Source organism: Cebus imitator, unplaced genomic scaffold, assembly GCF_001604975.1.
Source record: "Cebus imitator isolate Cc_AM_T3 unplaced genomic scaffold, Cebus_imitator-1.0 Scaffold98, whole genome shotgun sequence".
In the NCBI taxonomy this organism is placed as follows: domain Eukaryota; kingdom Metazoa; phylum Chordata; class Mammalia; order Primates; family Cebidae; genus Cebus; species Cebus imitator.
The window spans coordinates 5,880,517-5,905,405 of NW_016107413.1; the positions used below are offsets into that span (position 1 = coordinate 5,880,517).

Here is a 24,889-nt window from a genome sequence, read left to right on the forward strand (position 1 = left end):
GAAAACCACAGTTACTAAAAAAAAATTTAATAGTTTTAAGAAACAGTTTCTTGTGTGGATGAAATTTCCATAGTCATGACACATGAGCCTTATACTATACTGCTAAATTCCACAAGACAAATCAGTTAGTCCAAGTTCTAGTAATTTTTCTGTACACATAGCTTTTGAATTTACCCTTTATCCTTCATTCTCACTGACACTTTCATCACATGATTCTTTTTTTTGCCTTATCTATCAACAATTTAAAAATTACATTTTGGGTCGAATAATAAAAATTAGATTTTCTGGCAAAGCTATTTCCTCCCATGCTTCTTCTTCCCTTCTCTCCTGCCTTATTTTTACATGGATTTACAGCTCAGTCTTTTATTCTTTTCTAGTGTTTCTATTATTTATGCCTGTGTATAGGCACTTTCATTTTTCTGTTTTCCATCACCTCAAATATTTCTTGCAAGTGTGAGAATTGTATAAATAAATTTTTAACTTCATTAGGTTAAAAATGTGAATTACAAGAGTACTCACCAAAACAAAACAGACCAGAGATATATAGCTAAAGTACTTCCCTTCCCTCCTCAATCCCTCTTTTTTCCCTCTCCAAAATGGTAGCATTCAGGGCTGGATCCTTACATGGTTTGTCTCTGCTCACACAAAGGCACATGTTATTCTGTTTCCCCCACTTTCTAGATAAGTTTTATCTTCTCTAGCTGCTCAGAACCCTACAGGCATTTGAGTCTCTCACTGTTCCTAGAACATACACTACCCACATAAACTCCAATCTGGATTTCAGCTAGTATTTTTTTCAGGAGATCCAAACAAAATATGTATTCATTCATCCATTCATCAAGTATTTAATAATGTGCAAAGCACTGCTCTAACCACTGGGAACTCAATGGAGAACAAAACCCAAGAACCTTCCCTGCTCATAAGGAACTTACATCTTAATGTCGGTTAAAAATAAAGAAATAAAAAAATTTAATTTCACATGTTTCTCTTCTTCCCTGGGACTGAGGGAAGCCACCATTTTAGAATATCTAGGGTAGAAATATGAGCAAATTTGGGGCAGTTTAGAGGAGTGAAAAATGTTCAAGAATTTCCAGGAAACTTATAAAAGAAAGAATAGTGAGCGGGAATTTGCACTAAGTACTAGGATACAGCAGTAAATAAATCAACCAAAATCCTTGCCCTACTGGAACTTGTATTATAATGGAAAAAGAAAAGTAATAAACAAGTAAACAAGCACTCTTTAACAGCAGTGGTCTGCAAACTGTGGCCCAAGGGTCAAACTAAAGTGGCTGCCTATCTTTATAAATAAAGTTTTACTGAAAACATAGCTATGCCCCATTTCTTTCTATATTTTCAATGGCTGCTTTCAAAGGCAGAGCTGAGCTGCAACAGAGACTTTATGATCCACAAAGCCTAAACTATTTACTATCTGGCTCTTTATAGAAAAAGTTTGCCAATGCTGGCTTATAGATACACCATTATAAATACATGTAGAAAAAATAGAGATACACATGGTTTCTTATCTTTTTCTTCTATTCTCCCTCCTCCATTCACTGTCCTGCCTCTGGCTGCCATAGGAGTCTGGAGTGGCAGGTAAGAGTTGGGGAGGATGGTAAAGAGAGTGGCAAAAAAGATCTCTCTTGAGTCTTGACTGGTACAGCTATAACTGTACAAATGGCAGTCATGCCATTTTATTTTATGTATTTTAATTGTATTATTTTCTACTTGGTCCTTGAAATGATTATATCACAGGAAGCCTAATTATATAAGTCAAAGGGAAAATGGTGCAATTAAATGCATTTTATAGATGGATAGACTTAAAACATTGAGGATTAAGATAAACGATTCAGGATTTTATGTTGTGGCAGTGGAAAAAAGCTGACAGAATAAACAGGGGTGGTAGCCAAAATCAAAGAATGTCTTTCACATTTGGTTTAATCTTCTTTTATACAGAGTGCTTTCAGAGATCTCTGCCAGTGCCTGCTTGTCTTAAAAAGCTGCCAGGAGACACAGTGGAAACAACAGAAGCTGTTGCCAGCAGATCTGGGGTGTAACTGTACATCTATTCCTTTCTGGCTGAGTGAGCCTGTATAGGTTATTTAACTTCCTTGAGACTGAGATTGCTTAATTGTAAAAATCAGGATAATAATGCCTATCCCAAAAGTGTGCTTGTGAGCATTATCTCAGACAGTGGTCTCAACCAGGGGTGATTTTATCTCCCAGGGAGCATTTGGCAGTGTATGGAGATATTTTTGGCTCTCCTGCCTAAGAGGGGTGCTGCTAGCATCTAATGGGTGGAATGCAGGGATACTGCTAAATATCCTACAATGCACAAGATACAACCTTACAACAAAGGATTATCCAGCCAAAAATAGTGCCAGAGTTGAGAAATTCAGATATAAGATGATACAAAAGTACATAATCTCTGGCACACAGTAGATGCTTACTATGATAGTTTCATATCCCATCCTCCTTTAACTCATTAAACTAAAGTTACTCAATCAGCAGATTATCACTAAGAGAGTGCTGTGCATATTTATTCACTCACTGAACAAATATTTACTGAGAATGTATACCAGTTACTGTCTAAGTGCCTGGCTCTGCTCCACGAAATGTGCAAGAGTAAAGTGAGAGACAGATATTAAACCTCAGATATAATGTGGACTATTATGCCAGATTTTACATGAGAAAACAAGAGTCAGATTTCTTTAAGGGAAGTAAGCCTCAAATTACTGTTAGTCTTGATGTAAAGGCTTAAATATTTGGGGATAGGTATGAGGATGCTGCTGAGAGGATGAAAACATCAAGCGTGTAAAGATGCATTCTAAACTTGCTGCAACGATAATATATGCAAGGTATTATCACGTCTCAAAGTACTCCCATCCTCCCTCAGCAGTTAATGCAAGAGACACACCAAGCTGAGCAACAAGAAAAGATCCACTGAAACTCTCCTTGACTTCACCAAGAAAACTAAACATCATTTAAACATTAGTAACACCTCGTTTCATTTAATGTGCATGCTCCACAGGAAGTATGGAAAGGACAGCCTCTGAAGATTAACAGGGTTCACACCCTAGTTCTCCAACTTCCTCGGTGTAAGACCTTAGGCAAACTACTTAACCACTACTAGCCTTAGTATTTTCATCTGTTAGGTGGGAATAATAATAAGCAACTACACCTCACAAGATTTTTGTGGGGATCCTGTAAAGCATCTGGCACTTAGTCATTTAATATGTAATAGATACTATTTTTGTTATTAGATTATATTTACCTAGCCTTAAGGATTTAATCAGGTATATCCTTTTTTTCTGTCAAATGGCCATTAATGTTTATTTACCTTGCACTTTTTACAGCAAAGACCATCACTGCATTGAGAGTCTTGAGTCAAGGTGCATTTCTTACAACACTCTGCTCCTTCAAGGACACATTCCTAAGAAATAAAACATCAGAAAATGGTGTCACTTTCCTGAAAGTAAAAGAATGTTTTCTAAAATGAATGTACAAACTCACAATAATAATCTTTCTTCCACAAATTCTATAAAATTTCCAGGCATGACACTTGTTCCATACATCTCAGTGTGTGGACCTGGAATGACCCTGAATTACCTAGAACATATCAACAAAACAACCAGAGACTTACGGCTGGGGTTCCACAGTCACACTCCTCTCCAGTTTCAATGAAGCCATTGCCACACTCAGGAGGATCAAGAAGCTGTGGGAGGAAAACCAAAAAGTGAACTAAAATATAGAAAATTCAACATCAAAGACTTTGAGAGACCTTAAGTGCCATTTCCAAATACACCTGCCCTGTCGGTCATTCCAAAATATAGTTTTATTTTCCTAAACTAGAAAACATGACCTCAGAACTTGGAACTTTAGAACAGAAGTATCTACATGCCACATAGGGACTGATAAAAGTCTTTAAAATTAAAGATGATCTAACCATTCACTAAAATCAAGCCAGATTCCCTCCTGAAAATTCATTTCAAAACAGAAGTGGGGAATTTGGAGTCAGATGTCTAAATTAAAATCTTGGCTCAATTACTTATCTCAAGTAAACTACTTAACATCTCAGAGATCTTAATATCCAAAACAGGAATAATAATAATATTAGTTGTCCATCTACATCAGAAAATTGTTGTGAGGATTAAGTTTAGTCATCTGTGAAAAACCTTTTATTACTATATCTCCTTCTGATACAGGAAACTATTTCATAGACAATGAGATAAGCATCAAACAGTATATCCATTGATCTACTTAACATAAAATATAGCTCCTCCTATTAAGATAGTTTTGCAGAGAACAAAAATTAAATTTGCCCCAGAGACTGAAGCAAATTTTGACTGGTCCAAGATTATGTTTTAGGTCTGTTTTATTGTTTAGCTCTTCATCAACTTTGTTCTCTTTTGAAAATAATGTATCCTATGGTGATATGCAAATTAGTAAATAATTGTTACATGCAAGGTATATAATATTCAATCAAAAGCTAATCAAAGTTTACATATTATAGAATTAAAATGTACACACACCAGTAAACAGATGGACATACACACACACACACACACACACATACACTTTCATACCTAGAGGGAAAAAAACAACAAAATAAAATATACAACAACAAAACCCACTTGATTTTAAATATTCTCTCTTCTACAAATGAATCAACTTTTGTCTTTATTTCATTTTTAGTTGAAAGTAATAATAACAAATAAAAAAGGCCGGGCGCGGTGGCTCAAGCCTGTAATCCCAGCACTTTGGGAGGCCGAGGCGGGTGGATCACAAGGTCAAGAGATCGAGGCCATCCTGGTCAACACGGTGAAACCCCGTCTCTACTAAAAATACAAAAAACATTAGCTGGGCATGGTGGCGCGTGCCTGTAATCCCAGCTACTCAGGAGGTTGAGGCAAGAGAATTGCCTGAACCCAGGAGGCGGAGGTTGCAGTGAGCCGAGGTCGCGCCATTGCACTCCAGCCTGGGTAACAAGAGCGAAACTCCGTCTCAAAAAAAAAAAAAAAAAAAAAAAAAAAAAAAAAAAAAAAAAAAAAATTATTGAGATTAAAACCACACTTATTCTCTTATTCTGGGTTTACAATAATCACTTATTTTGGTAAAAATACTTGAACTGTTTAGTATTTGTGGCAGCAGCGATACAGCTCAAATTTCTCTTTCCAAGCTTTTGAAGAGTCTTAAAATTGTCAATTTGCTTTTCAATACAGTATGATACATTTTCAAAATTTCACTGTAGTGAACAGAAATTAAACCAGGTAAATGATCACAAAGGCAATGGTGCATAGCCCTGTGGTGCACAGAAGCATTTCTTAGTTCACATAATTCACAAGGACAAAGTATTCTTTTTTATTGTGGAAAGTCTTCAAAACACAGGAGGAAAACCTGCTTTCTAGTCAGTAATCAGAGGATACGCTGCAAGTGGTAAAAGCCTGTGACAAAGTACAAGACTTTCTCCATTTCTGCTTTAAGAAGACTTGGCTTTTCATATTGAGAAACACTTAAAATTTTAATATACCGCTCATTCGGAAAGTCAGGAGCAGGTAGGGAGTGATGAGGGTAGATATGCCCCCACGTTCAACTTGTGTGAGTTGTGATTAGGTAACCAAAAAAAATAAGCATCAAGAAAATGAAAAAGAAAAGTAAAATAAAACCATTTTTGTAAACTAACTTTGAATCATCACTTGGCTATATAAAAAGAAAATGGAAAATTTTCAGACAGCAAACACTGTTATTTCTACCTGCTTTCTATTCTCATTAGAATAGCCCAAAAATGCTCAACATTAAAGCTGACTTTGAATATGCAGATATATAGCATCTCTAGAATATGTATGTATATGCCAAGTTGAAAAGCTCTCTTACAAGATTCAATCACTGAAAATGAGTATTTTAAACATTTTAGAAAGGTTAATAATTAAGATTGTAAACCTTATTAACCATATTTATTACCTTAGAAGGTTTGTTGAAAAGGCAGGCACCACCTCCACTATTCAGAAAGTCATGATACTCTTCAATACTACACTGGGTGAACTTTTTAGGAAGATAATAGCTATAAAAGAGAAGAAAATAGCCGGGTTCAATTCATCTTTCTCATTTGTGAATTAGTCTGAAAACTGAAGACTTAAAATTGTATATTACTCTTTAAAATGACAGAATAAAGTCTACTTATGTACAACATTTATATTCACTCTATAAGAGTTTTATTCAATCAAGATTATTTCTAAATTCTTCATTTGGGGACAAATAGTGGCTGTGAGTTGTTCATTATTTGCATAGCATTCAAGTTAAATCAAGGAGAGTTAGGAAAAATTTATTTCATAATGAGTCTTCTCTAAATATTAACTCTGAGCTAGAATCCAAACTGCAGAGCATTCCACAAAATCACTGACTTATAATATAAACATGTCAGGTCTTAAAAGTCAAAGAAAGACGGAGGAACTGTTCCAGACTGAAGGAAGCTAAAGAGACATAAAACAAAATGTGATGCCTTTTGCTACAGATGACATTATTGAAACCTGGGACAATCTTGAACGACGGCTAAGAATGAGATAATTTTACTGCTTGTATTGTGGTTATGTACGAGGATGTACTTGTTTGTAGAAAATGCACAGTAAGGTATTTGGGAGTGATGGCATACTAAGCAATTTATGATCCAAGGGACAAAAGTTTGTTATTAATCTCACAACTCTTCTTCAGGTTTGAAGTTGTTTTTTAAAAAAAACTAATAAAAGGTCAACAGTAAAAATATGTTGATTAGAGAATAATTTGGCAATATGCATTAAGAATCTCCAAAAGAGCACACCTTTGGATCTAGTAATTCTAATTTTAGAAATTTTTATTGAGGAAATAATTAGCTATGTGCACAAATATGTATGAACAAAGACATTTGTGTTAGCACGATTTATAACAGGAAATAACATAAGCATAACCTAAATGTTCAATAGTTAAGAACCGTTAACGAAACTGTGATATGTTAATAAAACAGAATACCATACAGTTATTAATGATCATAGTGTTGAAGAACGGACTCAGAAAAATGCTGACTATACAGTGTTAAATACCGAATTAAAATACAGTGGTATTTTAAAATCAACCGTGGTTGTTACTGAGAAAAGAAGTCACCAAAATTTTATTTTCTATATGTTTAAAACATTGTTTTACACTGAGCTTTGATAAAAAGGGGAAAAATTAAGATAAGAATTAGTAGTTTTTATATAGTCTCCCAGCATCATGCAAAAACTGTCCATTTATATCCTTACTTCTTCTAAGCTCAGTAGTTAATACTTCATTATCAATTAATGGAATTCATAAATAATTATTTACTCTAAACTCACTTTTAAAGTGCTTCCTGCCAAACTCTCCAAATAAAGCTGTCTTGGGTTTAAGCTGTTTGAACTACTTTACTTCCTTCACCTATACTTCCTAGAAGCAGACAAGGAGGGTTTCCAGAGACTGTAAGAATTTAATCAACTTGAGCCATCAGCCTGTTTTACAGCCTCCTGCCTTGCAGCCTGCTTTTTCCCAAACTTTGTGTGGAATGTGGGGTCACCTAGTCAGCTGGAAACAGCTCCTGACAAACCCTGGCAATTTATAGATGTTCAAGTAAACTTTCCTCATTACCATGCTAAAGTCTCCACCACAGGAGGAACTACAGCTTCACTACCATAACTTGAAGCCTATGTGCTGGCATAATGATTCACTACCTGTGTCTGCACCCCTGGGACCCTTCACTACATCCAATGACATACCCTCTCCCCTTCCATTTCCCATAAAATCCTCCTGCTGCTTTTCCTCAGGAAGACACTGGTCTGGAGAATACTCCCAGAGCCCTCTTTACTTGTGACTAGTAATAAAACTCCCATTGATCAAAACCTGCGTTTTTTTTTTTTTGAGACAAGGGTCTCATTCTGTTGCCCAGGTAGGAGTTAAGTGGTACGATCTCAGTTCACTGGGCTCAAGTAATTCTCCCACCTCAGCCTCTGTATAGCTGGGACTACAGGCATGTGCCACCACGTCCAGCTAATTTTTAAATTTGTACAGACCAAGTTTTCCCATGTTGCTCAGGTTGGTCTTGAACTCCTAGGCTCAAGTGATCCTCTCAAAGTGCGGGGATTATAGGCATGAGCCACTGAGCCAGACAAAACCTGCATTCTTGTGAAGAGTTGTTTGTTCTCCCCAGGCAAAGGAACCAGGTTTTTTCAGGTAACAAACCCTAACAAGACAGATACTTTATTCTTCATTTGAAAGTTTCTTAAACATATTGCAGCACCAGACCAATCTGGTTCAACTTTTATGTAATAAGATTATGAACTGTTTTTCAGTTCCCATGAACTCTCAGGTCACATAGCCTGAGCACACTCAGGTGAACCAATGGTACAACCACAGGAAGAACCTAAATGCTCAGCCGAGAAGCAGGGACTGAATTAAGCAGCAGACATAATGATATAGTTTGGATGCTTGTCCCCTCCAAATATCATGGTAAAATGTGACCCCAATGTTGATAGTTGGGCCTAATGAGAGAGTCCTCTCATGAATGGCTTAGCATCCTCCAAGAGAAAATGGCTGGTAATGAGTTTACAAGAGATCTGGTTGTTAAGAAGAGCCTGGCACCACCTCCCTTCTCCCCTGTTCCCTCTCTTGCCATGTAACACACCTGCTTCCCCTTGCCTTCTGCCATGAGTAAAAGCTTCCTGAGGTCTCACTAGAAACTGAGCAGATGCTGGTGCCATGCTTGTACAGCCTGCAAAACTGTGAGCCAAGTAAACCTGTTTTCTTATAAATTACCCAATCTCAGGTTTTCATTTATAACAATGAAAAACAAACAAATATACACTGAATGACAGGATCCAGGATCCAAGCAGACTGAGCTCTGACATTCAGTCCAATGATGCCTCCCAGCACCACCTCATTACAAGATTTAATGAGATCATTTCTCATTGCCCTATGCTTATAGAACCTGAGACAGCTTCCACCTCAGGGACACACTGCTTTAGGAACTATCCATGGTATTCTACTTACTTTCTAAAAGTAAAATCCCTTTCACTTAATCTTTCTTGGTTACGATCATTAGGTTGATACCCACCAAGTGACCTACCAAGCCACTTGTTTTACAGTAACAATATTACTTCCTTTTTTCCTTGTAATGCTTATACCCCAGTCAATGTTTTTATCACCTTTTCCTCTAATCCATCTAGCATATCTCTGCCAGAGTTATCAAATTTAAATAGATCTTTTTTCAAAGTCCCTCTTTATTCTACTGGTCAAAACTTGAGTTGGCTCCATATTGCCAAAGTAAAAAGTCACTAACTCTTAGTGTAGGATTCTTAGAACTCGAAGTCTAGTTAAGATTCCTACAAAGGCCTCTCTGTAAAGTCACCATCAGGGGTCACAGCCAAGCCCACCCTCCTGCCCACTGCAGAGCTGGGAGGAAGCTCAGTCTGTTCTTCAACACTTGGCAGTGACAGTAAACTCACTCCCCCACAGGGAAGCTTTTTAAACATATGAATAGTTGAAAATTTATGGATTGCTCTTACTTTTATTTTGCCACATCTGACTTCTAACTTCTGAACAGTTCTGTATTCTTAACTACATAAAGCCTTATTCCTCTGCCTTAGCATAGCCCTTCAAATACCTGAAAGCAGATATCATGTCTCTCCCCTGCCTCTGCACCCAAAACTTCTGTTTCACAGAGTAATATAACTATTGTATTCAGTGAATTCTTCAAATTTTAATTTTTATTCCTTTAAATAGGACTAAAGGTATTCATTTCAACTCTGCTGTCTAATATTTAGCAGTATAGAACTTCAGAAAGTAGAAATGGTAGGGAATGTACCCATGGGAACAAATGTCCATAATTACTGCTGTTTGGTGATATTTGGCATAGATCAAATTATAGAATCATATGCCATGGTTTTATACAAAGGACTTTTCTCTTGTTTGCATCTCTTTAATGTAAGAAGAATTCCAATGTACACAGTTGTACGTATCTGAAGGTAGCCATTTGATTTCACTGTGTATTATGCTTAGTGCTATGCAGATTATCTATTAAGCATTTTAATAATCAGAATAACCAAATACACTATGTAGGATTTAAAAGACAAGAATCTCTAGTATGAAATTTAGTAACTGTTGAAACTGTAACTATGGAACAAGGACTTTTATCATTTCCTCTCATTACTAAACAAAGATTTTGGGAGAAATATTTTTCTTTATTATTATTATTATTATTATTATTATTATTATTATTTGAGACAGGGTCTCACTCTGTCACCCATGCTGCCATTCAGTGGCACAATCATCTGCAGCCTCAACCTCCCTGGAATCAGGTGATCCTCCCACCTCAGCCTCCTGAGTAACTAGGACTACAGGTGTGTGCCACACACCTAGTTAATTTTTGTATTTTTTGTAGAGATGGGGTTTTGCCATGTTGCTCAGGCTGGTCAGAAACTCCTGGGCTAAAGCGATCTGCCTGTCTCAGCCCCTCAAAGTGCTGGGATTACAGGCATGAGGCACTGCGCCTGGCTTGAAAAATATTTTAAACACATGTTTGCGTATACATTACCTCTATCATTTATTTTTCTTTTTATACATATCCTGTGAGTTCAAAATTCAAATACAGTCAAGAAATATTTGTTGAAAATCAAGTGTGTACAAAGGATTATGGCACGAGTCTGAAACGTGTTAGTAGAATAAGTAGCCTCTCAAAAATGTATTAACCAATTGGTGAAAGGAAGTATAAGTACATATAGAATTAAATTATAATGCAGGGGATAAAATTACAATACATATGAGATGGTTAGAATTGTGCTTAGAGAAAAAAAAGGAAAGGCATTCCGGATAAAGAGAATATACTAAGGAAATCAAACAAAGTTGGAAATTAATGTACAATTATGGTGAGCAAGTTTTTAAGAAGCTGAAAATCTATGTAGGATTATGGCTAGCAAATCAAAAAACCTAGAAACTTCTGTACAATTATAGTAAGCAAACCAATCATGAATAGTAGGAGAAAAGGAGATTGCAAACGAGAATGAAGAAAGATTATGGGAATCTAAATACTGAAGTTAAGAATTGGAACCGCGTTCTTCAGACATCAGAGACTCACAACATTTCTGAGCAGGAGAACGGCATGTAATGAACAAGAGTTGTATATTAAAAGGATGGATAAACCTCACAAACATCATGTTGATTAAAAAAAAAAACAAAACCGCAAGTCACAGAAGAATACATACAACATGATGTCTCTCACATAAACTGAAAACATGCAAACCAATGCTATGTTTTACTCCAACATGCATACATACTACACAGTAAAAATATAAAGAATGACTTGAAAATGATAGGAACCAAACTCAGATGGTGGTTACCTAGGCTGGGGCTGGGAATTAATAAGGTAGGACACAAGGGAGATTTCACCACAAATGTAGTATTTTACTTTTTAAAAGCTGCATAATGGTGTACAAGTGCCCACTGTTTTATTCTTCATACCTTTTGAATGATGATGAATCCAAGCTTATCGTCATTACTGTCCTAGTTTAAACTTTGACCATGTTTTGCTGTTATTATTTTAGTAATATTTCAATTATTTTATTTCCATAGATTTTTTTATATATAAGAGGTTATTTTGCAAAAATATGTTATATACAGAACCATTAAGAATATTTACTTCTGATGTCTCATAAATGCCTTTGGCTAGATTCCAGGCACTAAGTTACTGAGTGTCATATTCCTAACAAGACAACAGCACAGCAGAGAATGTATGACTGAGCTATTTTCATATAGAAGTGGCTCACCCGGTGTCTCCCATTATGCACCCGGACCACGTGTCCTCACATTTACATTCACCTAAGAGAAAATTAATACACAAACCTTGTTATAAAGTGAACACAGTTGCATTAAAGTACTTTCTATTTTAAAATCATTACCTCCATTTTATTCCTTAAGATACCTTTTAAAAAGTCATACCTTCTTTCTAATTCATCTTACAATAGTTTTTAATGTAATATACAACAAATATATGCTTTGATTACATAATAAAAATTATATAATATTGATTATATATGATTATATAATACCAAAAAATCCTTGTATTTTAACAAATGGCCATATTTAAACTTTTTATTTAAAATGGCTTAATTGAAAGACAATCAAATACCTATGGAATAGTGAAGAATTTTATGGCACCATTGACAGTATCTCAATTTCATAGGCCTTTATGAGAACTATTATAATTTCTTGCCCATTTTTGAAAGTCTCTGCATGCACCAAGGTTTCTGGTAGAAGGCGATGTAATATATTAATGGTTAAGCAGAAGGGCTTCAGAATACTAGGGTTCAAAACATGAGTTTGCCATTTGATATCAGTGTAATCTTAGAGACATTATACTTCTAAGATCTAGTCACTTCATCTACAAAATGGGCCTAAAATGGGTGTCCTGTAGAACTATCTGGAGAATTAAATGAGTATCTAAATGGAAATAATACTAGCACTCAATCATTTATAATGGTAACAGTTGATTACCATACTCTATAAATGGTAACAGTTACTTTTACTTTTATTTTATTTTATTTTATTTTATTTTATTTTATTTTATTTTATTTTTGAGACAGACTCCCACTCTGTTGCTCAGGCTGGAGTAAAATGGTGTGATCTTGGATTACTGCAACCTCTGCCTCCCGGGTTCAAGTGATTCTCCTGCAGCAGCCTCCCAAGTAGCTGGTAATACATGCGCCTGACACCACACCCTCCTAATATTTGTATTTTTAGTAGAGACCGGGGTTTCACCATGTTGGCCAGGCTGGTCTTGAACTCCTGACCTCAGGTGATCCACCCACCTAGGTCTCCCAAAGTGCTGGGATTCCAGATTATAAAAATAATATTTTTAATGTTTGTTACTAAAATAATGAAATAAAAATGGAAATAATGACATTTTTACGCTAAATACACAGTATTTGACCATTCAGGGTGAAATGACTTTACCTACTGAAAAAAGACATTCTTCATAGATGCCAAACCTAGCATATTATACTAGGTGCATATATTAACTAAGCTTTTTGTCAGGTCTGATCCTGATATGGAAATTCTATGTCTGTGGCCATGTTCAGAAATGTTTTAAATAAAACATAATAAAACAGTATGTCTGAAGCCTATATGCCTGAAGTCTCCACTAAACCATTTATAATGAACAAACTGGGCTTATTTTGTCCCTTTTAAGGTTAAATTCAGCTTGTATTTATTATCACATGGCTTTAAAGTTTATTATACATGCAGAAATTTCCATCTATAATGTAAACATTCCATTGTATTACTTTGGGAAGCAACCGTTTATGCCCTGGATGTTTATCATTTACTATCACTAAAATTCTTTTCATCAAGCAACTAAAATCAAAAACTTTTACCTCCAAAATATTTTACAAATAGTCTATTTTAAATACAATTAACCATACATATACTAAAACTTACCACTTGCTAACTTTCTTTTGTCTGAGATAATACCAATATTATGGGCTAATGACTGGGCAAGTGTAACAGCCATTAAATCAGTTTTCCCAAACTGAAAAACAAAAAGAAAAATAAAATGTATGTAAATCCAAATTGTCACTGAAAAATAAGAGAAAAATGTCACAATATCGCTGTAAACAAGTAATTTCTAAGTAATTTCTTTAGCAGAATCTAAACAACACATTGTAGCCAGCACTGAATATGCAGTTGGGAAAAAGTATTAAGAAACAAAAATCCCGGCCGGGCACGGTGGCTCACGCATGTAATCCCAGCACTTTGGGAGGCCGAGGCGGGTGGATCACGAGGTCGAGATCGAGACCATCCTGGTCAACATGGTGAAACCCCGTCTCTACTAAAAATACAAAAATTCAGCTGGGCATGGTGGCATGTGCCTGTAATCCCAGCTACTCAGGAGGCTGAGGCAGGAGAATTGCCTGAACCCAAGAGGCGGAGGTTGCGGTGAGCCGAGATCGCGCCATTGCACTCCAGCCTGGGTAACAAGAGCGAAACTCCGTCTCAAAAAAAAAAAAAGAAACAAAAACCCATGTTTGATGAGGTCTTACAGGGAATACTAGAAGTCAGGAAATAATCACAGCTTTTGGGTTTTTGAAATGTATATCTGAGTCTAAATTTCACCACTGACATTCGCAAAAAATTCAATATTGGTATATAATTAAATCAGTCTTTTCAATAATACAAAATAAAATTAAATGTGTAAATTCTTTTTAGAACTTGTCCATCTTTGTGTCCACTTGTACTCCTGAAATTCCCCTCAATAGAAACTTAAGAACTGAGGGTGTATTTTTCAATTTGTAGCCTCTTAAAGATGCAAGTATTTTCTTTTCAATCATCTCTAATAGGTTTAGTGCCTTAGAAGTAAAAGGAACCCTTTGCAAAACCTATTCTATTTTTCTTATCCCCAAATCTGTTAAACACTAAGGAAAAAATATCCAATTGGGTTGTTAGGTGGCAAGCTGATGCGTCAGGGAACTATTCAATTCCCTGGAAAATCACTCAAAGTGATAAATAGGGCTTTATTTTCAATGAAGATAAAGGTAAAGATTCTCTCTATTTAATCTGTAAATAGCTTAATCTGGAAATTATTCTAAATATAACATGAACGTATAACAATTGACATATATTATATCACTATTTCCTGAGTTGATCCTCTGGTCACTTATAGTAACCATATTTTATTTATTTATTTATTTATTTATTTATTTATTTATTTAGAGACAGGGTATCACTCTGTTGCCCAGGCTACAGTGTAATGGCGCAATCTGGGCTCAATGCAACCTCCACCTCCCAGGTTCAAGCCATCCTCCCACCTCAGCCTCCCCAGTAGCTGGGGCTAGAGACACACGCTAACACGCCCAGCTTATTTTTGTATTTTTGATATAAATGGGGTTTTGCCTTGTTACCCAGGCAAACTCCTCAGCTTAAGCAATCTGTCCTCCTCAGCCTCCCAAAGTGCTGGATACAGGAATAAGCCACTGTGCCAGGACACCACACTGATTTGTAACATAGCAATCTAACATCTGGAGTGTGCAAATACTGAGAAATTATCTCTTAAGTATGAGGAAAACATTTTCAGCCATCATACCACTTTGCATTGTACAGATGTTCACACCTACTTCATTCACGCCTCCTCCTTTCAGCAACGAGCAAATCCCACCAATATAAGCTGCCCCGCTCCGGCTACTTTCAAATTGACTCCCCCTTTTAGAAAAGGAAATGAAAAATGCTTACTGTTCACAGTTCAAACATCACAGCGCCTCTCATTATTAGTTTACTACATTTATTTTCACAATATACATAAGATTTCTATACAATATATTCATTCATGTTGTAAGGGAAGAATGTAAAAATTGTTTACACATGTAACCAAAGCAAAAGGTTTCTGAGGCATGTTTTCCCACAAGATTAATAAATATCTTAAATTGAAGTATATCTATTAAAAAAGAATTGGTTGATATGATGTACTCTGAGAGACACAAGATCACCTCTCTGGTATTTCTGCCAAAAATACACAATTTAAATGTCATAATGAGAAAACATCAGGCATTCCCATAATGAGGAAGAGTCAACAAAATAATTGGCTTTTATTCTTCAAAAGTGTTAAATTCACAATAGACAAAGGAAAGCTAAGGAAATCTTTCAGATTAAAGGAAACTAAAGAGACATGATAATTAAATGCAATGTGTGAACCTGGCTTGGATCTTGGATGGGGAAAATTATCTGTAAAAGATATTATTGAGACAACTGGTGTAATTTGAATATAGACTATGGATTGCATAAAAGTATTGTACTGATGTTAAATTTTTGGGTTTTAATAATTTAATGTGGTTATATAAGAGAATGTCTTTTCACATTTAGAGAATACATACTATTTAATAATAAATGCCCAGCATCTTCAACTTACTTTCAAAAGGTTCAGAAGAAAAAAAAAAAAAAAAAAAAACTGAAGGATGGATGATTAGAAAGAAGGGAGGAAGAATGGAAGAAAATTATAAAACAAATGGGGAAAATGTGAATAACTGATGAATCTGGATAGAGGGCACATGCAATTTCCTTGTAGTATAATTGTAACTTTTCTCTAAATTTGAAATTATATATAAAGTTATCCCAAAATAAATCTTTTCTTCCTTTTATAACTGCCTTCAACAGCTCTAACTTTAGATGATAGATTTTTTAAAAATTCTACTATATATAATTTGCTATTACATCAAATATGTATGCTATCAAAAAAAGAACATAAGAGTGAGGAAAAAATTAAAAATAAATTCCAGAAATACTAAACTCTCATCTTAGAACAAAAAGCAGAGAAAACATTAACATTTAAAAGACAGTAGCTTTAAAGAATATAATTTATCTGCAGTTAAGAATGCTAAATAAGAGTATTAGCAGTTATTTTTACTCAGTAAATGCTCTGATCCATTAAATATCTTGAAAAATTAAAACAAACATTAAATAATAAAATAACTCAAAATTAAATCATTTTCATTTTCATTGCAATTTTAAACGATCTATACTTTAAAACTTTTTCCAACTCTATCTGCCATCTGCCATGTCAAATCCTAATTGTGTTATGTAGCAGAACGGATACATTTCAGTCACAATAAAGCATTTAACATGGAATCAAAAAAAGTAATACATCATTACATAAGTTACGTACGAAAAAAGGTGAACTGCATCACTTTTCTCTTTGATAAAATCCCTCCTGTATTTCATAAACTCACGCAGGGTGATCATTGGATTTTCAGATATGGCAAACTTGTTGTCAGTCGCCCAGGTTTCCATGGCAACCAATACTATCCTGGTCTTAAGTTGGTCTTTATATATCTAGTATATTAATAAAATGAACACATCAGCTGTACATGTGGTAAAATCAAATAGCTTATGAACAGGAATACAAAACTCCTTTCATGGAAACTTCCTGGGTTTTAGTTAAAGGAAGATAACTTTCCAATTTACATGCATTTCCCTTGAGTAACAGAGAATGAAATTGTTGACTGAGTAATATCCAAAGAACAGAGCACATTTTAGAAACAAAAGATCCCGTTTTAACAAATAATTGCACCCTATTCAAGGCTCCACCTTAATCTGTTTTCTAGAACCCTGGAAAAAGAATTCATCCATGTGTGAGTTCCCCTAGCCAAAAATGGAGCAATGAAGACTCTCCAAAGAAATAATTTCCATACAACCTGATTGGCTCTGTTTAGACTTGTGAAGAAGGTACCAGGACAGCCCTGTCAAGGGAAGATTTGGGAAGTATGGAGGTATAGTGGAATTACTTAGTTGCATCACTGCCACAGCACCAGACACTCTTAAAAAAAGTACAACTGTTGTACTGTTTCTCCATCGTTAGAAGTCACTATGAATACCTTTGGTAGGGGTATAACACAACCTTTATTTTTACAGTGTGAAAAACACAGGATGGAATTTCAGGTGTATCTATGGATAACTTCGACCAGTTCCTCTTCCCAGCCAGAGATCAAAGTCAATAAAGTCTATTGCAATGTTACCCAGGACTTACTCAGCACCTTGGCTGAAGTACAACATAGAGCAGTGAAACTATATGAACCATATTACCCATTCTATTAGCAATCAGAAAGTAAGATTCTCCTAGGGCAATAATGAATTGGGTTGATACTTACTAAATCTGCGATGTTCACCACAGATTTCGCATATGTATTGGTATGTACAACAGAAAGCCGATGTTTTTTAAACTGAAAGCAAAAGAAAACAAGTGAAGGTCTTCCAAGGTGATCAGAAAATAATCATCTCATCAGAGAAAACATGGTGTAATTGAAAGAGCTCTAAAAATGTAAAAAAATATATTTTCTGTAAAACAATGTTAAGAGTCAGAATTGAGATCAAGTTCTTTATCTGCTGTGTTGCCTGAGACAGGGCTCTTGAAAGACTGAGGCCTTGATTTATTCATCTGGGAGATAAAGTAAAAAATATCCAACCCATTCATTTCATAGGTTTATTTTTATCGGGATTGTTATTCAAAATGATAAAACATGAAAGTCATCTATGAATTGTAAGACATCATACAAATCTAAGTAGGGGTACAGACAGTAAAAATGGATGTGAATATTGCTGAAAGCATAAAAATTTAAAAGTTCTACATAACTTATTCAGCAAGAAGAAAGCTCAAAGATAAAGATTACAATGAGGTGGCATACAGGACAGATGTGGATCACATACATCTTTGGTCTCAAGTGTGTTTTAAAAATCAGGAAGTATCACATAAAATCCAATTTCTGGCTTCAGTTAAAATTAGCATTCCCACTTGGTAGTTACTGGCAAACACTGAGAGGCAGGTGCTCCCCTTAGACGGGCCACGCACCATTCTTTTCACCACAGGCCTCATTCATCTCTACTGTCTTATACCAGGTTCATTTTGCTTATGTTATATGTCTACAGATGTCTCTGTACATCTGAATTTGTGACTATCTAAAATGCTCAAAATGTATGTTGCTATAGCTTATTTTTATTTAATAAAAGTCTTAGAGAACAATAATATTCACTGGATTCAAATAGGTAGAAAGATAAAACTTAGACCTAGCTTGAACAAGGAAGCAACACTCAATCCTGATTTATCCTGTTATTATTATTATTATTAGCAACAGTAATAATTAAGATCTAAGTTATTTATTTAATCATACATAAATAAATGACAAATTTTTCCTCAAATAAATAGTTCAAAGTAAATTAAAATGCACTTGTACTGGAAATTAAGATAAGTTCAACAATACGTATCATTAAACCTTCTTAGTTTTAAAACTCTGGTTACATGGAACAATCATCATTATAACTCATTGCTGTGCTACGAATGTAGTCATACTGCCTGCAACAGGTCCATGAACTGAATATAAACACTATGGGTCGAAATAATTTGATTCAGCAACATAAAAGTTTCGTCAAGTTCTTATCCTAAGAATTTTCACTGGTTAGCTCTGTAAGCATTTCCATAGGATTTCTGCACATTAAGACTGAAATAGAAAAACTGCTTTCCTTTTGTTAAGATAAAGCTGTACCTTGCAAACTAAAATCTCACATAATTGGTGCCTCACTTTTTCAACATATAATGGGATTTCCATTTTTTTCAAACCTTGTCATTTTAGTAAGTGGAGATTCAAATTATTAGTACCTCTACTAATCAAGTAAATTCAAAGATTGATACTATGAGTCACAAAATACTTTTGACAATTCAAAAATTCCCGCTAGTTATTTCCACCTAAGAATATTTCCTAATTTCAGGTTGCTGCAAGCTAACAAATATATTTTATTATACAAATACCTTCTCCAGATTACAGCTTGATGGGCTTCTTGCTTTTTCTATACATATTTTTGCACTCACCAGTTTTACTCTAGGCACGAACAGGCTTAAAAACAACAGCAAATCCTACCATAAGATGATCGTTCACAATCATCAGTTCGATGTATTTGGTTTCTTCTTCTACATTACGAGGATATCGACGAAGCTGTAATACAGTAAAAGAAATAGCACCTAATTCAGACCTCTAAACTTGGCTGTGAAAGGCTACAAAATGTGGAAGAAACTGACAAAACAAAATTTTCCCTTTTTATTCCTTTAGCATTTAAAATCTTTTTCATCAATTTGCTTAGTTTCTGAATTGGTAATAGATTTACATGGCTCAAAAAATTTCAAAACTATAAAAGGGCATAAGATGAATGTCTTCCTCTCACCTCTATTCTCTACCTACTCAGTTCTTACTGCTTCCCCCACAATGGATACAGCAAGTTACTGGTTCCTTCCAGAAATATTTATGCATATAAAACTAAGTGTGAATATATCCTATATTTTGTACTTCTGTTTATTTCACTCCCTTCTGCAACTAGCGATTTTCATTTAACAATCTATCTTGAAAATAGTAACACATGAAGAGCATTCTTTTGGATTTAATTTAAGGTCTTCTGAGGATCTCTGCGAGGGTACAGACTGGAGTGATTGGCACTTTTATTATTTAATCTCCACATTGGGAATGAGTCATGAGCCTTCATCTAGGATGGTTCAGGGGATCCCCAAATGACATGGGGTCTTTGTGTGAATAGCTTTGAGAACTCATAGGCAGTCTTGAGTTGTCTATTACAGCTAGCTTTCTCTGCTCAACAACAAATTTTCTCCTCCTTCAAAATCATGACCAATGACTGTATAGGAAAGAGCCACTAAGGCAGCCATTCTCCTTCTTCTCTACAGTTAGCCTATAATACAATCATTAACAAGGTATGTAAAGCTAACTTTTACCTTTATGTCACAGTTCAATATAAATTTTCTAGAAAACATTTTGATCACTTACCCAAGGTCCATTTTTGTGATAAGGGTATACAATCAAGCCTAAATATCAACACATGTATGTTTGTTTTGAGTGGTGCAGTTAAAATAAACTTTTAAAATGCTGCCATATGGATTCTATCATTGCTAACTGCATTCCTAAACTTAAAAACTTTTTAAAAAAATCTCCTATAACACCAAGGTGATAGGGAATAATAGATATAATTCTGAGGTTGGAAACCAAAGAATAACATTAAAGTGCACCCAATGACAAGAGTCTTTTTTTTTTTTTTTTTAAGGGAGGGGGCCGTTTTTAGGGCAATAGGAACTACTTTGCTACTTGTGAGAGACTAGTTAATACGGTAAACTTTTCAACAAGTCCCAACATTTTGCTAATGTCAGAGAGTTGCCATACTGGCCCACAGTTTTGTAGCACTTCACCTCCATGGGTCCATGGCTTTCTCAGAAAGAGATATTAAGGATTTGTCCACTTACCAAATGACTACACGTTGAGATGTTTATGATGAACTTCAGGACACATGTCAAAAGAATATTATCCTATTCTTTTAGTCTATAATTCATAAAAATACTGTTTCACATTAAATCCTGATGGTAATTATTTTGTCTAACTGGGACTCAAGATATATATGTCTCTATCTTCTATTCATGTATATATAATATATAAACATTCATAACATTTATAAAAGTCACAATAATAATTCATGCAACACATGGGTCTGAGAGGCAATATTTAGTGTATATGTGGTTATAAGCACCTCTCTGAGACCAGACTTCCTAGGTCAGAATCCCAGCTCCACCACTGGGTAACCCTATGTGGCTTTTGGCAAGTTTCTTGATCCTCTTGTGCTTTCAAGGCATCTTTATCAGTAAAATGGGGATAATATAGGTTGATTATCTCTCATCTAAAAATCCAAAACCCCAAATGCTGCAAAATGAAAAACTTTTTGGGCACCAATATTACACTCCAAAGAAATCCTCATTGGAGCATTTCAGATTTTGAATTTTTGAATTGGGGATGCTGAACCACTAAGTATAATGAAATATTCTGAAATCCACCCTCCCTCCCCCGCTACAAAAAAATCAAAATCTGTTGCAACACTTTTAGTACCAAGCATTTTGGAAAAGGGATACTTAACCTGTAATAATATCTTCCTTTTAATGTTTTTATGAGGGTTAAATGTGTTTACATAGTTAAAGTTCTTATAATAGGGCCAGGCACAAGGTAAAAATTTAGCAATTATTATTTGCAATAAAAATCTGTCTGTAAACATATTTTATTTCAAGGTAATAAAAAGAAGGTATCTGGTTCCTTCAACTTCTTGATCTTACTAGAGAGATCTATTTCCTTCATCTTGTGTTTTTAATGCCTATCCCTCTGCCCACACCACCACAGTAGTAATATCCTGATTCTGATGGCCATAACTCTTAATTTTTTCTAAACTATTTACCAGCTCCATGATTCTGAGTAAGTCATTTTCACATGTCAGAGCCATCACTTTTCTTTCAGTGAAAGGGGAGTAACAGTACCTACCTCATTTGGTTTAAAGCACTGTATCAACAGTTATTATTACCCAGTCCAAGATTCAGTTGAACAATCATAAAGCCCATGACCTAATTTTATATCCTGGACTCCAAAATTGCTCAAGTGAGACAAAAACATTTTGTGGCTTCACAACCTGATAGATTCATTCCTAAGGGGTTATCTTCAAGAAATAAATACAAGGATATATTCTATACAAATGGACTCCACTGTGTGGTACATATTTGGGCAAGGAAAGAAGGCTATGGTTGAAAGAACCTGAGATGCCACAAGCAGGAGTCTCATAACCCATAATATGATGAAGATTCACATTATCACCACTATCTTGAATACTTTTTGCATCTGTGAAATAATACGGCCCCTTTCTACTGCTTCTTCAGATCTGTCACCCTACGGTTTATCACACCCTGACAAATTCTTGAACTAGTACTCACCCTCTCACACAGACTTCCTGTAGATTCAAGTGATTGGCAGCTGACAGTTGTTTTAAAATATCACAACACACCACCATGAATACATACCTGCCGTTTACTCCTTTTTGGTCTTGGCTTCAAAATATATTTTGGTGGAGTAATGTTTACTTGTTGAAATTCTAAAAGGAAATTAAATTTAATTTAACTTAGTGCATTTGTCAGATTTCTTCAATAGAGGGCAAAGTTTTACCTGTCCTTCCTTCTTATGAATTTTATAATATATAATGTTGTGCTTAGTGATTACACAGAACATTAAGTAACTGTATTATATTAATATTAAATAAACATATAAAGGATGAATATTATTTGCTAAATCTAGAACATTATTTCTGTTCTAATTTATCTCAAAGAAATTTTCATATTTCTTCAATCAATATCATTACATTCTTTACTAGGAATCTTCTAAACAGCCAACTTGACTTTCACTTCCAATAGCAAAATAAAGAAGAGAAGCAATGAGAAGAAAGTAAAATAAATAATCACATATTCATAAGTTCACAATTTATTAAGAACTTACTATAGGACACCAAAGTTTTGAGTTACTTTTTTCCAATTAATTTACATTCTTCTTTGCCCATAACCAAATTAATCTCAGGTTTTATCTGCTCCTGGTAGCAGATGTGAAGATTATACATCAACTGTTTATACACACAGATTAATCTCTGAATATAAGATTAGATTATTTATAAGGGAGAATTTTTTTTACAAAGTGAGAGGAAAGCTGAAATCTTTCCCCAGAGTAAAGATTTCCTAAAACTTTGATGGCTGACTAAACAACTTGAAAAGGCTTATTATAGGAGTAATGCTATACACAACACTAACGGTGAACCATTATCATTATTTGTGGATACTGTTCATAAAGGAAAGATAATCATGGTCAGAGAAATCTGTGATCAAGAAGCTGAATAATAAAATCAGGATAAGGAAATTAATATTCTCTTTTTATTTCATGTTCAAATATTCTCCCATCATGCTGCTTGTGAGAATGCTATGGCCTGAGTAAATAAGGGATTTGGTGAGGAAGGGAATAAGTTCTAATTAACTAACAGGACAAATAGAAAATTAATAGGACAAATTAACTAATAGGACAAACAGAAAAACAAGATCACAAAAGTAACACATCTCATATCACTAATTAGATTAAATAGACTAAATGTTATACCTAAAAGTAAAGACTGTCAGACTGGATTTTTTTTAATGCAAGACTTAACTATATGCTGTTTACAAGAGGGGCACTTTATATACAAAGTATGGAAGAAGATACACCTTACAAACATTAATCACAAGAAAACTGTGAAGAAAATATTAAATATCAGACGATGTAACTTGAGGGCAATAAGTATCTATGTGGAAGGGATCTATTTCCTAATTATAAATGGACTGATTCATCAAAAAGACAAAATTATTCTAAATGTTTTTTCACCTAATAACAGAGTTTCAAAATACATAAAGCAAAAAGTAACAGACCTGAAAGGAAAAATAGACAAATTCAAAGTTACAGTTAAGGATTTCAACAATCCTCCCTCAGTACCTGAAAGAAAAAAGTAAACAAAATCATATGGATATAGAATATTTAACACTATTAACCAATTTGACTAAATGGGTATTTTTACTTTTATTTTTTTATTTTTTGAGACAGAGTCCCACTCTCTCACCCAGGCTGGAGTGCAGTGGCACAATCTTGGCTCACTGCAAGCTCTGACTCCTGGGTTCAAATAACTCTCTTGCCTCAGCCTCCTGAGCCGCTGGGATTACAGGCAACCGCCACCATGCCTACCTAATTTTTTTTAATTTTTAGTAGAGATGGGGTTTCACCATGTAGGCCAGGCTGGTCTTGAACTCCTGACCTCAGGTGATCTGCCCACCTTGGCCTCCCAAAGTGCTGGGATTACAGGTGTGAGCCAGTGCGCCTGGCCTAACTTGGCATTTTTAAAACACTTTACCCAATAACTGAAGAATATATTTCCTTTTCAAGAATACATGAAACATTCACCAAGACAGACAATATGCTAGACCATAAAGCAAGTCCCAATAAATTTTATTTAAAGAAAATGAAATGACAGCATTTTCTCTTATTGCAACTCGATTAAATTTAAAATCTATAATAAAAAGATGCCTGAAAAACATAACCAAATATTTCGATATCAAGCTCTACATTTTTAAATAACCCATTGGACAAAGAAGAAAGCACATGAGAATTTAGAAAATGTTTTGACTAAAGTAAATAAAAATATGACAAGCCAAAATGAGAGGGATGCAGGTAAGACACTTAGTGTTTGAAGGGAAATGCATAGCTTTAAGTGGTTATGTTAGAAATGGAAAAAAAAAGTTTAAAACAGTGATCTAACCTTCTATCTTAAGAGCCCAGAAAAATAAGAGTAAATTAAACACAAATCAAATAGAAAAAAAATGAGACTTAAAAACTTTAAAAAAGGCCGGGCGCGGTGGCTCACGCCTGTAATCCCAGCACTTTGGGAGGCCGAGGCGGGTGGATCACGAGGTCAAGAGATTGAGACCATCCTGGTCAACATGGTGAAACCCCGT

General features: G+C 34.9%; 1 protein-coding gene across 12 annotated transcripts in view; it reads right to left on the reverse strand.

Moving 5' to 3' along the window:
* Window positions 1–24,889, reverse strand: part of ADAM22 (ADAM metallopeptidase domain 22) — a 253,225-nt gene that overhangs the window by 52,000 nt on the left and 176,336 nt on the right. For all 12 annotated transcript variants that reach the window (XM_017536485.1, XM_017536483.1, XM_017536480.1 and 9 more), the window contains exons 8-17: window positions 22,394–22,464; window positions 19,425–19,499; window positions 17,664–17,735; window positions 16,682–16,848; window positions 15,141–15,225; window positions 13,468–13,558; window positions 11,799–11,850; window positions 5,959–6,058; window positions 3,641–3,712; window positions 3,338–3,430 (exon numbers count right to left, since the gene is read on the reverse strand). In XM_017536485.1, the coding sequence (XP_017391974.1) occupies window positions 3,338–3,430; window positions 3,641–3,712; window positions 5,959–6,058; window positions 11,799–11,850; window positions 13,468–13,558; window positions 15,141–15,225; window positions 16,682–16,848; window positions 17,664–17,735; window positions 19,425–19,499; window positions 22,394–22,464 (878 nt within the window). The remainder of the gene's footprint in view (window positions 1–3,337; window positions 3,431–3,640; window positions 3,713–5,958; window positions 6,059–11,798; window positions 11,851–13,467; window positions 13,559–15,140; window positions 15,226–16,681; window positions 16,849–17,663; window positions 17,736–19,424; window positions 19,500–22,393; window positions 22,465–24,889) is intronic.